Genomic DNA, 16,136 nt, shown 5'->3' on the forward strand with positions numbered 1-16,136 from the left:
ACTGTCACCACTTCCTATCTCCAGGCAGCTTGAGAGTAATCTTTCAGAAGCCAAATATTGGTAATTCATCTAACTGAGGCTATAAATCCTGCATTTTTAGTAAAAAGAAATGGTATTTTCATATGCAACTTATATAATAATAATAGACTGAACTGTCTGGTGATGTGGTGCACCAGACTCTTCTCCTAACATAGCTCACGTTTCAGTGATCCACATTTCAGTTATGTGGCAGTGGACCCATGAGATATCTTTCAGAGGGACTTTCTGATACTACTCATAGGAAGTTTGAATTAGAGATAGTGTTTCCCTGTGTTTCCCAAGCTGGTGTTGAACTTCCAGCTTCAAGCAATCCTCCTGCCTGGACTCCCAAAGTGTAGGGATTACAGGCAATTGTGCCTGGCCTGTTTTTTGTTCTTTTAATCCTGAATATTTAAATGAAAATTATAACATCATGGTTTTGGGGTGTGAATAAATGCTTCTGTTTGGGAGCTGGGGGCAAAGATTATTTTTTCGCATTGGCCTGATAAAAAACATTTTCTCAGCTTGAGAATAACTTGTACGGGATTTTCTTCCAGCCTAGCATACACATAGCATTGGTATCCTTGAAAGGAGATGCGTGAGATTCATGGGCTGGGCTGTATGAAATAACATCTAAAATTTTAAACCCCTTTGAATGGAACTGTTCTCAAGACACAGTAAAGTGGAGCATATTTGTCACATGTTAACGTTGTAAGAGATTATCTGAATCTTCTATGAAATGCCTATGAATTTTTCAAACGAGTAAATCAATCACATGGTTTATTATTATAAAAGTTCTTTCTGGTATGATGAGGGTAGACTCGAAATACGATGAAAAAACAAAGCAAAAATGCCTGGGGTGTTGCTCAATGATATTATTCATGACTGATCAAAAACGAGTACAGTCAGTATTATTGTCCCAAGCGACGTGGATTGTGCCAGAGTCAATAGGAAAGGCCTCACTCTGCCAGTGAGTCTCCTGCCACACCACCATGGTGCCCATGGTACTGCATGGTGACGAGTTTACGTCTCACCACCTTTCTCTGCAGCTCAGGTGCCCCGACTTGGAGAGGCATGTGGATTGCGGGGAACTTATTAAAACTAAAGATTTTCCTCACAACCTGGGAGATATAGATTAAGTAAACAGCAGGTGGAGCTCAGGAATCTGCATCATTAGAAGTACCTTGAGATGACCCTGACACAGAGGGATTAGGGAAAAGCTATCAATTGGAGGAAAGCATTCTGAAGGCAGGGGTCACTCTTCTGTTAATCTGGTTCATTGCTCTTTCCCTCCAGGATAGCGAGATTAGAAAATTCGTTTCTGGTTTGTGCCTTGAATTAAAAACGATGTAAATCTTTGCTGCCCATATTAAACTAGGCCAGGCAGGTCCTAAAGCTACTCTAGCACCTAAGACTCAAAATGTTTGACTTTCACACTGCAGCTGCCCTGGGGTGGCTGAGTTGCTCCAGGTCATAAAGGGAGATACTAAGCAAAATTAATTCACATTCAACAAATATTTATTAAGCGTTTGCTCTATGCCAGGCACCGAAGACTACTGGTGGATCTGTTATTTGTTTTAGAACCTAGGGCATAGGTTTAGAGGGTTTTTTTTGTTTGTTTTTTTTTTTTTAAGATAGAGTCTTTCTGTGTCGCCCAGGGTCTGGAGTACAGTGGCGTGATCTCGGCTCACTGCAATCTCCGCTTCCCAGGCTCAAGCGATTCTCATGCCTCAGCCTCCCGAGTAGCTGGGACTACAGGGGCGTGCCACCATGCCCAGCTAAGTTTTGTGGTTTTAGTAGAGACAGAGTTTCACCAGGTAGCCCAGGCTGGTCTCAAACTCCTGAGCTCAAGTGATCTGCCCACCTCGGCCTCCCAAAGTGCTGAGATTACAGGCGTGAGCCACCGCACCCGGCCCAGAGAGCATATTTTTACAATAAAAATTTAAACAAAGTTTCCTGGATTGGTGTGTGAGTGTATGCATGCATGCGTGCTTATGTGTGTTCCGTGCAGGAGTGTGAACCTTGAGTGCCACACTGGTTGTTGCGTTGGCGGGGTGTTTTGGGGTCTACTGTTCCAGCAGCAACAAGAAAGGAGGGCACAGCAGGAGGGTGGTGACTAACACAGCCACGGGCCTCAATCCTCCCAGCCTGGAGAGCAGCCCTCAATACCCCAGTGTTGTCAAGTGCACCATTCTTTCCGGTGGGCACACAGTGCAAGGATCAAAGCTGGTCACTGACTGTTGCTAACAACTTTCTCTTCATAGGTACAAACAACGAGCCATCAGACAAATGGCAAGGTCACTGGTCCAAAGTCAACTTTGTCCCTGGCTGCAGGCAGACTTGTACACTGGACATGGGGGCCTGAAAGAAAAGGACTTCAGAAACCCACATGCAAATAAGAACAAGACCCACTTATCCCATTGCCCAGTCCAAGGCGGTCCTTTCCAAACTGTTCCAAGTCATGATACACACAGAAAATGATGGTGCCATATTTGTATGACACAAGAGTTTTGTTCACAGCAGGAAGGACTGGCCTGGAGCTCTGGCTTCCTCGGGGGCTAAAGGGCTCACATGGGTAACCCATGTCCCAGCACTAACGGAGATGCAATTGGCTAGGGAATAAGGTGAAGGCTGCCTTGAGAAGAAAGTGGCTTGAAATATCGTAGACAACTTGACCTTTTGTCTAAAAACCACTCTTAGAACACAGTTCCAAAAGGGGTGTATTGGACTATATGGCTGAACATGGGAAACATTAAAAAATCCTGTGCCCAGTCCCTGCCCCAGACCAATAAAATTGGGATCCAAAGATCCCACTTGGGGTGGGCACGGTGGCTGATGCCTATAACCCCGGCACTTTGGGTAGCCAAGTAGGGAGGATGACTTGACCCAGGAGTTCAAGACCAGCCTAGACAACAAAGTGAGACCTCGTCTCTACAAAAACATAAAAAATTAGCCAGGTGTGGTGACATGCACCTGTAGTCCCAGTTACTTGAGAGGCTAAGATGGGAGGATTGCTTGAGCCCAGGAAGTTTATGCTGCAGTGAACTGTGATTGCACCACTGTACTCCAGCTAGGGCAATAGAGTGAGACCCTATCTGGGAAAAAAAAATTGGAATCTTTGAGGGGTAGAGGCAGGCAATTTTTTGTTGTTGTTGTTGAGTCCCAGTTGATTCTAACCTGCCCCTGAGTTTGAGAACCATCATTATGAGGCTGGGAGCCGTGGCTCATGCCTATAATTCCAGCACTTTGGGAGGCTAAGGAGGGTGGATCGCTTGAGCCCAGGGGTTCAAGACCAGCCTGGGCAACATGGTGAAACCCCGTCTCTATAAAAAATAAAAGATTAACTGAATGTGGTGGTGTGTGCCTGTAGTCCCAGCTACTTGGTGGGAGGATGGCTTGGGCCTGGGAGGTAGGATCATGCCACTGCATTGCACGCTGAGCGACAGAACAAGGCACTGTCTCAATAAATAAATAAATAGAACCATTGTTATCAAAGAGGAGGAAACAATAAGCACCATGGAGTCAGAGTGGGAGCTGGAGGCCTGGCTCTTACCCCATTTCCCAAAGAAGACTGACTCTTAAGGTGAAGCCACTTAACCTCTCAGAGTTTCAGGGCTCTTCTCTGTAGGGATAGAGGGATAAATACAGTCCCTACCTGTAAGGTTATATGTGATATAACCTTATATATAAATACAGTCCCTACCTATAAGGTTATATGAAATGAACCCAGCCCAGCCTTTAAATGTAACTTTATAATTTGAATAACGTTACTCAATTATTTTCCCTTCATTCTTTGGAGGATCTGGCCTCTGAGTACAATATTTTACCCAATCATTAATTTATACATTGAACAAACTTTTGAATGTCCACCCTGCGGCTGGGATGCTACCAGGTCCCAAGGATACAGGATGAAACCTCCCTTCCAGGGAGAGGGTTTCTGTCTATGATGAGACTGAGTTTTGGGTAAGTGAGAAGTTACTGGAAATTGAGTGTATGACCCAGAGTCCCGCCCTGAGTTATTTCACATTAGGATACCCAGTATGACTCATCTGGCCATCAGAGGCTCTGGCAGGGATGCAAATGTGCGATGTCGGTGGCTAGCAGAGTGGCCATTTCATAGAACCAGTGTGATTTGTGTTAGTGACAAAATCTGCTTCTAAATCTAAACTGACATGAAAACTAGATTTTGTCTTGAAAATATAGATGAATAAAGATGTATTTTTTTGGGGAAAAACATGTAGGAATAAAATTAGTTTTAATATAAGGAGAGAACTATATGTCAAAGTGGGCCTATTTATCATGTGTGTTCTTTTTCTTTCTTGTTCTAGAAAAAGAACACCTAGATGTCACGCTTCCATCTAGATGTTCTTTAGCTTTTTTGAAAAATTTTTGTGGGTACATAGTAGGTATATATATTATGGGGTACATGAGATACTTTGAAACAGGTATGCAGTGCACAGTAATCACATCATGGAGAATGGGGTATCCATCCCCTCGAGGATTTATCCTTTGTGTTACAAACAATCCAATTGTAACTTTTAGTTATTTTAAAATGTACAATTAAATTATTATTGACTATAGTCACTGTGTTGTGCTATCAAATACTAGGTCTTATTCGTTCTTTCTAGATACTTTCTGTACCCATTAACCATCCTCTCTTCCCCTCCACCCCCAGCCCACTACCCTAGATGCCATTAGCAAAAAGCTCAATTACTTTTGCACCAACCTAAATATTTTTCTTAATATCACTACTCACTGAAACCTTGCTTACTGGTGGTTTACTTGTTTACTGGCTGTCCTTCACCCTCACCCAGGTAAACTATAAGAGCAAGGACTTTTGTTGGTAACTATTTGTGCATTGGCAGATGAGGAGCACACAATAAGTCTGTTGAAAGAATGAAAAAACAGGCCAGGCTCAGTGGTTCATACCTGTAATCTCAACACTTTGGGAGGCTGAGGTGGGAGGATCACTTGAGGCCAGGAGTTTGAGACCAGCCCTAGCAACACAGTGAGACCCCCATCTTTACAAAAAATAGAAAAATTAGCCGGGTATGGTGGTGCATGCCTACAGTCCCAGCTACTCAGGAAGCTGAGGTGGGAGGATCACTTAAGCCCGGGAATTCAAGGCTACAATGAGCTATGATCCTGCTACTGCCCTTCAGCCTGGGTGACAGAGCAAGACCCTGTCTCAAAAAACAAACAAACAGGACAAAACAAAAACAAACACAATAGAGGAAACTCAGACACTGTATGGCTATCTTTCCTTTAAATTAGGCTCCAAGACTTTATGAGCTAGATTACTTTAAAAATACGGCCTTTTTTCTTCCCTAGTGGCAAAGGAAGTTTGCTGAATCCAGCAGTTGTGCAAGGTAAGTTACTGAAGGACTGGCTTTTCAGCACTAAACATAAAATCCAGTTTCATTGTTTTTTTTTAAGTCATTTGAAGCCAACCATTTCATTTACTCTTTACCTATATAACTGAGGAGCAATTTTGGAAAAGCAATATTGTAAGATGAAAAGAAGAGAGAGAGAGAAGAGGAAAATTTCTTCTATTACCCTGGAGAAACTTTCCATTTTTCATTTGCCAGGTGCTTTCCCCCCTTTTAAGTTCCTCCATAAACTAACTTTCTTTTTTTTTTAAAGATTAACCCATCTTACCAACCAAAACTGTTCATCATTTTATGCGTTTCCTTAAGACTTTTCATAGCAGCAGGGATATGCTCTCTTTCCATTTGTGCCGAGACTACGTAATGAAGGTTGATTTCAACTCATCTAAAAATCCCTAATACCTATTCTGTGACTTTTAAATTTGCTATCGACATTGAATTATAAAGCATGTGGATGTAGAGAGCAGGTTATAATAAAAAGCTCACTATTCCATGTCACGCAGTGATTCCAAAAGCAAGTGTAGTGAATGAATTGAATGCATTTTTTTTTTTTTTTTGGCATTTTTGTTGAGATCCTAAAACAATGGCTTGCGCCATGAGGCTGCTGGACCCATGTCTAGGAACTGTAGTGTTAAAACTGGAACTGTAAAGTCATAAAAAGTGACGGCACAGAATCCCCAACCTTAATACAGGATTACAGCAAACTCCCTAGGCTGGCATACAACAATTACACAGAAAGCCAAATATTTGAATGCAGTTATCCTCTGAATGTATGCACCAATCCCTTAGTGTTGCAGTTGTCTGAATTTCCTTTTGGTGTAGCTCCACATAAGCAATCCGGCAATGGCTAACACATCCGAGAGTGACGCACGCCAAAAGCTGGATTGCTGCTGGCAGGGCACACATGTTTGGCATCTCCATCCTAAAGCTCCAAATACACACACCCCTGGGTGGCCATGGGTGTCGACTGCAAGGCTGAAAGTAGAGTCTCTTGCATTTTGCAATTACCTACATATGCCAGCGTGCTTAGTAACTCTACTGCTATTTAGAAGAGACCAATTTAACATAATCTACTTATGTGGGAGTTAACTCATGTACTGGGTTTAAAATATACAAAAGCTTTGTCAACCAGTCAGGTTGGATGGCTGAGGGGACTGAAACATGAGATCTTACCTTTTACGTCTAGGTCATTGGTTGACAATCAGTGCTTTTATTTAAGACCCCTGTCTTATTACCGCTTGATAGGTTCGATGAATTAGTAGTATCAGTCTACTTCTTGGTTTTAAAAATGGTTATCCACATCTGAATAACCATCAATACAGCTGCTATTAAGATTGTTTTTGTTGGAGGTAATAGCAGAGGATGAATAGACCTAACTTTGAAATCAGACTTGTGTCCTCTTTTAAAGCAGAAATAGAATGTATTTTCATTATGCATGTGGCTAAGAGGATATTTCAGTGTCAACAGTAGATCTTAAAGAGGCCATATAATATGGTACCAATATTAATTACTTATGAAAAATTACTTAGTTACCTAGATCTTTTATTACCAATGATGTTAATAAAGGGTGCCTTGGATTTTTGACTAAGATATAATCAGGTCTGCCCTTAAAATTTTCAGGGTCCAGGGCAAGAGTGCGAGTGGAGGGTCTACTTTGCATACTTCTAGATATTTACAAGCTACAAATCAAGCTAACAAACTATTAAATAAAATATGTTCTATCTTCTTTATCCATTTATAATTCTTTTTTGATGGTAATATATTTTTCTTGACTTAATACTTATTTAAAGTGAAATTATTGCAAATTTGAACTGGGTGTTTTTCTTGGGGACTACAATTCAAAATGGCAGTCAGAATTGGAGACTCTTATGATCCTCTGAAAGGAATCAGTGTTTACCACTGAGATGGTGGAGATTAACCTCTGTCTCAGAAACACCTCCTAAAGAGCTGTTTTGCATCTTACATACACATTGGTTAAGACAAAATACATTACTGATATATGTAATACTTCAGCTAATTTGAAAACTTTAGTCCCTTTAGCTAAAAAAACACCTGATGATGGAAATGAATTAACAACATGAGTGGTTAACCTTGAGGTGTAAAAGTCAATTTACTCACTGAATCATTACTCAGGGTTTACAAGCTAAAAAAAAGCATGTGCGCGCGCGCACACACACACACACACACACACACACTGGAACCACTGGAACCACTGGTAACCTTGGTAATTAGAGAAAGGAAGATTGAAAGCTATTTTCTTTTGGTGAAATGGCCATTATGAGATACATGAAATATTCATTGAGGAAGAGGCCTACATTCTCCAGAAGGGATCATACATCTTGGTGCCATTCAGAGCCAGATGGTGAAAATCAAGACCTCTTTGGAAAATTGCAGAGGTTCCTGTTTTATTGGTCTGGAGCAGGGCCTTGCATGGCTTTTTAATGCTTCGCAGGTGCTTCTAATGTTCAGCTGTATAGTCCATCATACTGCTTTTTGGGGACAAAGTTCTAAGGGTGCTCTTTAGCCAAGAGGGTAGGTTAAGCAGAGACAGAATTTTAAAAATACCTACAACATTTCAAAATGGAGTAAAGGTTCTTTGCAGGAACTCTGAAATTGTAGAAAGACAATATTACATCTTTTAAGGTCACTTTTTACATACAAATTAGTATTTTTAAACTACAGGTCTTTTCCTTGAAATCTTAGAAAAAGCCCCCCTATCCTCTGGGTGACACTAAGGAAGAGGTAGGTGAGAGTGGAACCAGGGGATCCAAGACGGTGGGGCAGAGAATGGTCCCATAGGGTAGGAAGGGTTTGAAGCACCCCAGAATCTACAAAACTAATTGGAATTATGTGTGATTCCATGGCCATAGGCAACCTAATATCCATGGAGTTATCCAAGAGGGGTTAATAATATGCAAGAGATTTTCCCAGAAATTGGAAGGAGCACCTGACGCCTATGGGAAAAGCATGAAGAATTAGTTCTTCTCTGTTTCTTTGATTACTAAAATTTGCGTATGGGTCCCATTAAATTGGATGTTGCTTTGACATGAACATTTAATTACCTACAAAAATATGCCCCCCAAAACCCAAGAGGAAACAAAGCAATACCCAATGGTCAATTCGACAGCAAAACCAGTGTTACCTGAGCAGTGTCATTTGCTTTAGGTATTAGCAGCTGAAACAGAAGTTACTTTGTAAGGCTTGTTTCAAAGAGTCTTGACAAATTCTTAAAGATATCTCCTAATGATAAAGATGTCTCGGAACTTGTGACCGGCTGGGGTATTTAAGATAAAGGAGGAGAAGGTGCAGGCCAGGAGTCCCCTGAGACGGGAGTCATCCAGGCAACAATCCAGATGTAAAGCTGTTTCCACGGCTAGGAAAGCAAGAAATGGAAAATATTTGGAATTTGAAAGGCGGTTTGAAAAGAAACAATTCCTGGGTTTGGCAGAAGATTAAGTATGAAGACAATACTATGTGTTGGGCACAGGGCCACGGTGTGCTTTTCATAATCACATTTAATCCTCCCAATAACCTTGCAAGGAGACCTATTTGTGCCTGTTTTACACGAGAGATGACAGGTGTTCAGAAATTAGACCTTTCCATAGCCAAAGAACTGTTTGCCATTTGCCAGAATCCAATCCTAGAACTAATGAATCACAAATTATTTTTGCTGTTGCTCCTGTGATACTAGGACTTACTGGTGACAGAAAGCAGAGGGAAAGTCTAGGAAAGGAAGATCAACAATTCTATCTTTTCTAATTACATTGGTGAAAGAGACATTCACTTTTTTATGTATTTCAGTATCAGGTTGGGGGAGGGGTAGGTTTAGTGAGATGCTTTTATAAAAACTTCTGTTTCATAGTTCAGCGCTGTCCAACAGAAATAAAAAGCAAGACACATGTAATTTTACATTATCTAGTAGCCACATTAAAAAATCAAAAGAAACAAGTGAAATTAATTTTAATAATAGGTTTTATTTAACTCAACATATTATCATTCCAACATGAAATCAATATAAAAAATTATTGAGTTTACTTTTTTTGGTACTAAGTCTTTAAAAATCAGTGTATATTTCACTCTTAGATGATATTTCAATTTGGATTGGCCATATTTAAAGCACTCAATAGCTGTACGTGGCTACTGGTTACTGTATGACACAGCGCAGGTAAATAAATTGATGAGATCCATGGAATTTGATGCATATTTCAGGGTTTGGATAAGAAGGAACAAAAGTAGACTCTTAGAAATATCCACGGAAAGATGGACTGAGAAAGAATCTCCAAATGGGACACTATTTGAAGTCTTTACCTCATAATATATAGCGCCAGAATAATGAAAGCAGCAAATTATTTGAGAGATAGGAACTGAATGAATAGAGCCTCTCTCCCTCTGTCTTCTACTTTGGCCAGCAGACCAAGTGATACCAGGGAGCTTCCCAGGGGCTAAATCCTGGCAGGAATGAGTCAGTGGAAGGAGACCCACCTAGTTACAATGAGCACAGAAGAAAACCTATTGCTTAAGTCACAGAAAATGTAGTTTTCATTAACTTCCCTCCTGTCTCAAGGTTTAATTTGCAAAAACTGAAGCAAAAGGCCATCAGACCAGACCAGTAAATCTTGCTACAGTTGAAGGTTTGCTTTTTGTCTCTTAATATGCATTTTGTGACTTAAACCCTAGAATTAAATTCATCTAAAGAGGCAGCTGTGATTTTCTGTAGTTGATGGTGGTATTAACAGAGGGTCGGAAGGAATGGAAATAGGCATTTTCAAAAAGAACACTACTTATATAACAAAATTATTGAAAAATAAAGCCATTATTATAATATGATTTTTTGTAGTGCCTATTCCAACATACTTAGGGAAGGTGGGGACTAAATAATACTAATAGATGACTAATACAATCATTTCATTTTAAAGTATATAGTCTTTTGGATAATTGAATAAATGGAAACCTATTTTATTTAAATCATTTCGATTGTAGAAATTAAATCTGGAAATTAAGAGAGAAAATATTTCATCTTTCTTCTTTCCAACCTTCACATTCTTTCATAAATTATCAAGTAATGGAGTGAGATTTTAAAACAAAAAACAAAAAAGTCGGCCTTCATGTAGTATGCAAGGTGACAGTGACTTTTATGTCAGTGCTGTCTACTTAGACTGTAAGCTATCTGTTATCTGTCACTTCATACGACATTCTGAAAAATGTGGCCGGTGCCCTTCTGAAGCTCAAGGAGTGTGTTTCCAGTTCCTGTGATCAGAAACAGAGAAACACCCTGTTTCCCGATATTACCCCACACGAGTGCATGCCTCCTCCCCTATCCACCAGCAAAAAATTTCCCTTACAGGATCTGGGCATAGCCCCCAAATCTGGGGCAGAGCCAGGCGGGCTGTCCCAGGGTAGAAAGGAAATTATTTCTTTGGAACTCCTTTAGAAATGGGTGGTTGGGGCCAGGTGCAGTGGCTCACGCCTGTAATCCCAGCACTCTGGCCAAGACCAAGGTGGAAGAATTGCCTGAAGCCAGGAGTTTGAGACCAGTCTGGGCAACATAGTGCGACCCCATCTCTACAAACAATAAAAAAATTAGCCAGGTGCAGTGGCTCACACCTAGAGTCCCAGCGCTTTCGGAGGCTGAGATGGAAGAATTGCTGAGGCCAGGAGTTCAAGACCAGCCTAGGCAACACAGTCTGACCCTGTCTCTACAAAAAATAAAATAAAAAAAAAGCTGGGCATGGGGGCACGCACCTGTGGTTTCAGCTCCTGGGAAGGCTGAGATGGAAGGGTCACTTAAGCCCAGAAGGTCAAGGCTGCAATGAGCCATGTTTGCACCACTGCACTCCAGCCTGGGTGACAGAACAAGACCCTGGCTCCAAAATAATAATAATAATAAAAAGAAATGGGTGGGCAGGGGCATGGGAGGAGATCTCTCATAAACATAAATGTCTACTGCCTATTTGTAAATCACTCTCCATCTTTAAACAATTTGTATATTTATTTATCTACCTTAGGTTCATAAGTTCCATGGCTCTTCATTTTTTTTAAACTATACTATTTTGGCTTCTTGGACTTTTGCATACAGATCTAAATATAATGCCTCACTGCTGAGAATCTCTTTCTTTTCTAGTTCACAAGTTGATGAACCAACTGATTTCCTATAAAATTATCAGAACCTATAAGACAGCATGTTTTTAAAGAAGGAAGGAACAAAGGTGTTGGGGAGAAATCACCATCTTTTTTTCTACTACATTGAGAATTATGAATATCACTGTAGAGCAAAATATCACAGTATTCCATTCTCCTGTGACATTTTTACACGGACTGAACTAAGCTGCGGGTCCAATCCTGATTCAAAGACGTCCAGCCATTGTCCAAGACATCCAGCCTCGGCAGCAGGGTGGCTCACATAGTGCTTTCCCGTCCTGCCCCCTGCCTCCACGAGGCTAGGCTGCTATGCTGGTCAAAGGAAAAACAGTTAGGTTATCAAATACATGCACGTCGGAGTCTGATTTTTCAGTTTTTCAGATTACCTGGATTCAGGGTATTTGGTGAGGGTGGCCAGGCTGCTGGTGTACATGTGGCCGCCCACATCAATGTGGACAGGCGCATTGGATTTTGTGAGTTGTGCTGGAGTAGGGATGCCTTGGTTGTTCAGTGGAGATGCAGGGGATCTAGTGATCAGAGGTCTTGACATATTGGGCCGACTGTCCTACAGAGAGATAAGCAAGTTTAGACACTTTTTCTCTTTACAGTAGAAAGATAGGAAATACATATAGCATAAAGAATAAACGAGTGATTAATGGTACTCATTCAGTAATGAAACCTGAAAAAACGGCAAGCTCTTGCTCTTGTTATAATGAATATCAGAAAAACAAATTCTGTAGCAAAGAAAAGGAAATCTTGACATGCTCAGAAATAAGGAGCTGAACTAATGCTCACTTCAAATAACTCTGAGGACTATGAAGGCTTATTATACTAAGAAATTCTTGCATTTAACAATTGACACATGGCAACTAGTATGATATGAAAAGTCTATTCATTCCAAATAAAATGACAATCAAACACTTCAAACAATACATATCTAAATAAAATGCATATGAGTTAGCCCTCTCTTTGAAAGCTTCCTCATTGCTATGCACATGGAATAAAAACAGACCTCTGACACCTGTGTTCTACAAAATGTTTTCTTAAACTTTTATTTTTCAAATCAGGAAAAAGAGAGCATACTGGTCTAGCCATCGGCTCACACACTTAAAGCAGCCTTGCAAAGAGATACCACAAGTTCATCAGTCAACAGAATATACCCTCAAATGATAAATATGTGCTTGTTCATGAACCACAAGCGAACTGCTCTTCTGCATGCCTGACTTCTTGAAGAAATCAAGTTCCCAAAGTGTAACTGAGGCAGATGTTGATGTGCGGTCACACAAGCAAAGGTGCAATGTGAGCAAACAGACCAGAATGAGGATATCACCTGGTGGCAGTAAGAACATGTTTAAGAAATTGTACCTTTTTTTCTTTTTTTTGAGATGCAGTCTCGCTCTGTCGCCTAGGCTGGAGTGCAGTGGCACGATCTCGGCTCACTGCAAGCTCCGCCTCCTGGGTTCACGCCATTCTCCTGCCTCAGCCTCCTGAGTAGCTGGGACTACAGGCGTCCGCCACCATGCCCAGCTAATTTTTTGTATTTTTAGTAGAGACGGGGTTTCACCGTGTTAGCCAGGATGGTCTTGATCTCCTGACCTCATGATCTGCCCGCCTCGGCCTCCCAAAGTGCTGGGATTACAGGCTTGAGCCACTGTGCCTGGCCCGCCCAGCTAATTTTTATATTTGTTGTAGAAATAGGGTTTCTCCATGTTGCCCATGCTGATCTTGACCTCCTGGGCTCAGGCGATCTGCTCATCTCAGCCTCTCAAAGCGCTAGGATTACAGGCGTGAACCACCTCACCGGGGCAGAAACTATACTCTTGAGAAAATAAATTATTACACCCTTTCCATGGATACAATATAAATATTTCAAATGCTATCAAAACATGGTTGTTTGCTTTTAAATTAGAGCCCAAACCACAGACAAGTAAAGATAGGTCTCTGGTATTCAATAAAGAAGGGGCCAAACATTTAGAGTATCTAAGTGAAGAGTAAGCTAAAATAGCATTTATGTACAAATTCTGTAACACCGATGACACACGTATACTCTCAGATTTATAATTTTAGCCAAAGATTGTTTTCAAACATGCAAACAATGTATGGCAAAGCCAGGGATAAGGCACACTGAAGGGATTTTGAAAAATGCCTTTGATGGAGACCACAAAGGGGAAGTCATCTAGTTTTTGTGCATAAAACGCAGCATGATAAAATATAAATTTGCAAAACATCATAGATTTTATGATCTGGAACAGCTTCAGGAGTTACCTGGGGCACAACTGTTAGACTACTTAGCATTAACCACATGTCCAAGCAAGACTGTGAATGCACATGCTTTCTGAAACTCAACATCTACTGTGAATGGGGTGGTGACTGGGCCTTTATGCAAAATGTTTACCATCTGTGTTGTGCGTTTCTGCATGCTGAATTAACAGAGCCTAGAAATGGTTATAGAAAAAGAGTTAATGTTTTAGTTCTTAAATCGGCTGGTCGGCTCAAGGGTGTTTACTACATTATTCTTTATATGTTTCTAGATACTTTTAACAATGCAAAATAGATATTGAAAAACACAACAGGATGTTTGTAACACACAAAGAAGAGGAGTTAAAGGGGTATTGGGTATTGGAAAAAAATAAAAAAAACAAGACAGTTGATAGGAAATATGAAACAGGTAACGTTCAGAAATACTAAAAGTAGCATTTTAAAATCTGGATGACAGAAAACACATTTTTCCTTTAAAAATGCAATCATACAACCTCCACTTTTAAGAGATACATACTGACTTCCTTTTAGAAATGATTTCCTGGCTACGGACACACAAACACACACACACAGGCACACACACACCTCCCTCCCTGTTACATTTCAGCCCATCACAGCGCAGCAGAGTCTGTAATAGTTTTTCAATTGGACACATTCTCTATCCTGCCTGAGGGTGCTCAGGCGAAAATGAACAGATTTGCAGGGTTAATATTGTCGTTAGACTGTGACCTCATTCAGCATGGCTCTAACACTGCCAGGTCTATACAGAAAGGGAAAAAAATGAAAGCGTAACTGATCGGTTGAAGCATTCCAGATTTCTCAGAATATATACCATTTACATTGTAAGTCATAAATGCAATGGATATTGCTAAATTTAAAATTAAACCAGTGTTTCTTCAGCTGGGGGTGGGGTGGGCTGGGTGGGGATTGACCCTTAAGGGCAAGGATTAGAACTGCCCTTCTTTGGTGAGCCCTCTTGGTTCTCCTAGGCGCTCTCCCCATCCTGGATGTTCTCTTTCTGCAGGGTTGCTGTGGCTATGCTCATTTCTAAGGCATTAACTGATAATAGTTAACATAGTCAGGGCTTTTCACTTGGTATTTTCCATATGGGGCAGATTGTGAGAGCTTTTTTTTAAGAGACAGAGTCTCTCTCTCTGTTGCCCAGGCTGGAGTGCAGTGGTGTGATCAAAGCTGCTCACTGCAGCCTCAAACTTCTGGGATCAGGCGATACCCCCACCTCAGCTTCCCAAGTAACTGGTACTACAGGTAGGTGCCACCACACCCAGCTAACTATTATTATTATTTGAGACAGGGTCTCACTCTGTCACCCAGGCTGGTGTAATTTCAGTTCATTGCAACCTCCACTTCCCAGGCTCAAGCAATGCTCCAGCCTCAGCCTCCTGAGTAGCTGACACTACAGGTGCAGGCCACTAATGCCCAGCTAATTTTTGTATTTTTAGTAGAGACAGGGTTTCACCATGTTGCCCAGACTGGTCTTGAACTCGTGAGCTCAAAGTGATCCTCCTGCCTTGGCCTCCAAAGTGTTGGGATTACAGGCATGAGCTACCACATCTGGCCTAATTTTTTATTTTTAACGTTTTTAGAGACAGGGGACTCACTGTGTTGCCCAGGCTGGCCTTGAACTCCTGGCCTCAAGCAATCCTCCTGCTTTAGTCTCCCAAGTCACTGGGATTACAGGTGTGAGCCCTGTACCTGATATATAAGAACTTTTAAAATCCTTAGGCTGGGGTTAGGGGAGGATATTTGGGGCTGAGAGTTTGGGCACTTGTAATAGACGGAGTTGATGCTCAGTATGTATCCCATTGACTCCAGATGCTTCATCTAACACAATTGTGGCAACGTCTTCCCTTGGCCAGTAGCTGGAGCTGACACTTTCTCAACTTTACCTGGATGGACACTGAAGTCCAGGATGCAGCTGCCATCTCCCTGCCAGTTTAAGGATGAAGCCAATGCCCAGGATGGCAGAGCTGAGAGCTGGAAGGAAGCCAGGTCCTCGCTGACATTGTTGACACACTGCATCAGCCATCTCTCAGCCTCCCACCTCTAGATTTCCTGTGACTTGGGAAAATAAATCTCTATATTTGTAAAGCTAGTTTGAAATGGGATTTCTGCCACCTGTCTTGATAAGGAATCCTTCCTGTTCCTTTCCTGCGAGGTCATTTGGCTTGGGTGGCCTTGGCCAGGGATGCCAAGCACGGCTGCCTGCTGAGATGCAGCAGAGCCTTCTGTCGTTCATCATCGTCCTCAACTCTACCTTCCCATCATCATTTTAGTTTGTGTATGTCTTTCAGGATTACTTCTGGAGAAAAGAAA

General features: G+C 41.4%; 1 protein-coding gene across 3 annotated transcripts in view; it reads right to left on the reverse strand.

Annotated features, from left to right (window-relative positions):
- The window catches only part of KCTD1 (potassium channel tetramerization domain containing 1), a 204,549-nt gene that overhangs the window by 34,850 nt on the left and 153,563 nt on the right, over positions 1-16,136 (reverse strand). For all 3 annotated transcript variants that reach the window (XM_054460654.2, XM_063653521.1, XM_054460653.2), the window contains exon 2: positions 11,930-12,108. In XM_054460654.2, the coding sequence (XP_054316629.1) occupies positions 11,930-12,108 (179 nt within the window). The remainder of the gene's footprint in view (positions 1-11,929; positions 12,109-16,136) is intronic.

Source organism: Pongo pygmaeus, chromosome 17 (genome assembly GCF_028885625.2).
Source record: "Pongo pygmaeus isolate AG05252 chromosome 17, NHGRI_mPonPyg2-v2.0_pri, whole genome shotgun sequence".
In the NCBI taxonomy this organism is placed as follows: domain Eukaryota; kingdom Metazoa; phylum Chordata; class Mammalia; order Primates; family Hominidae; genus Pongo; species Pongo pygmaeus.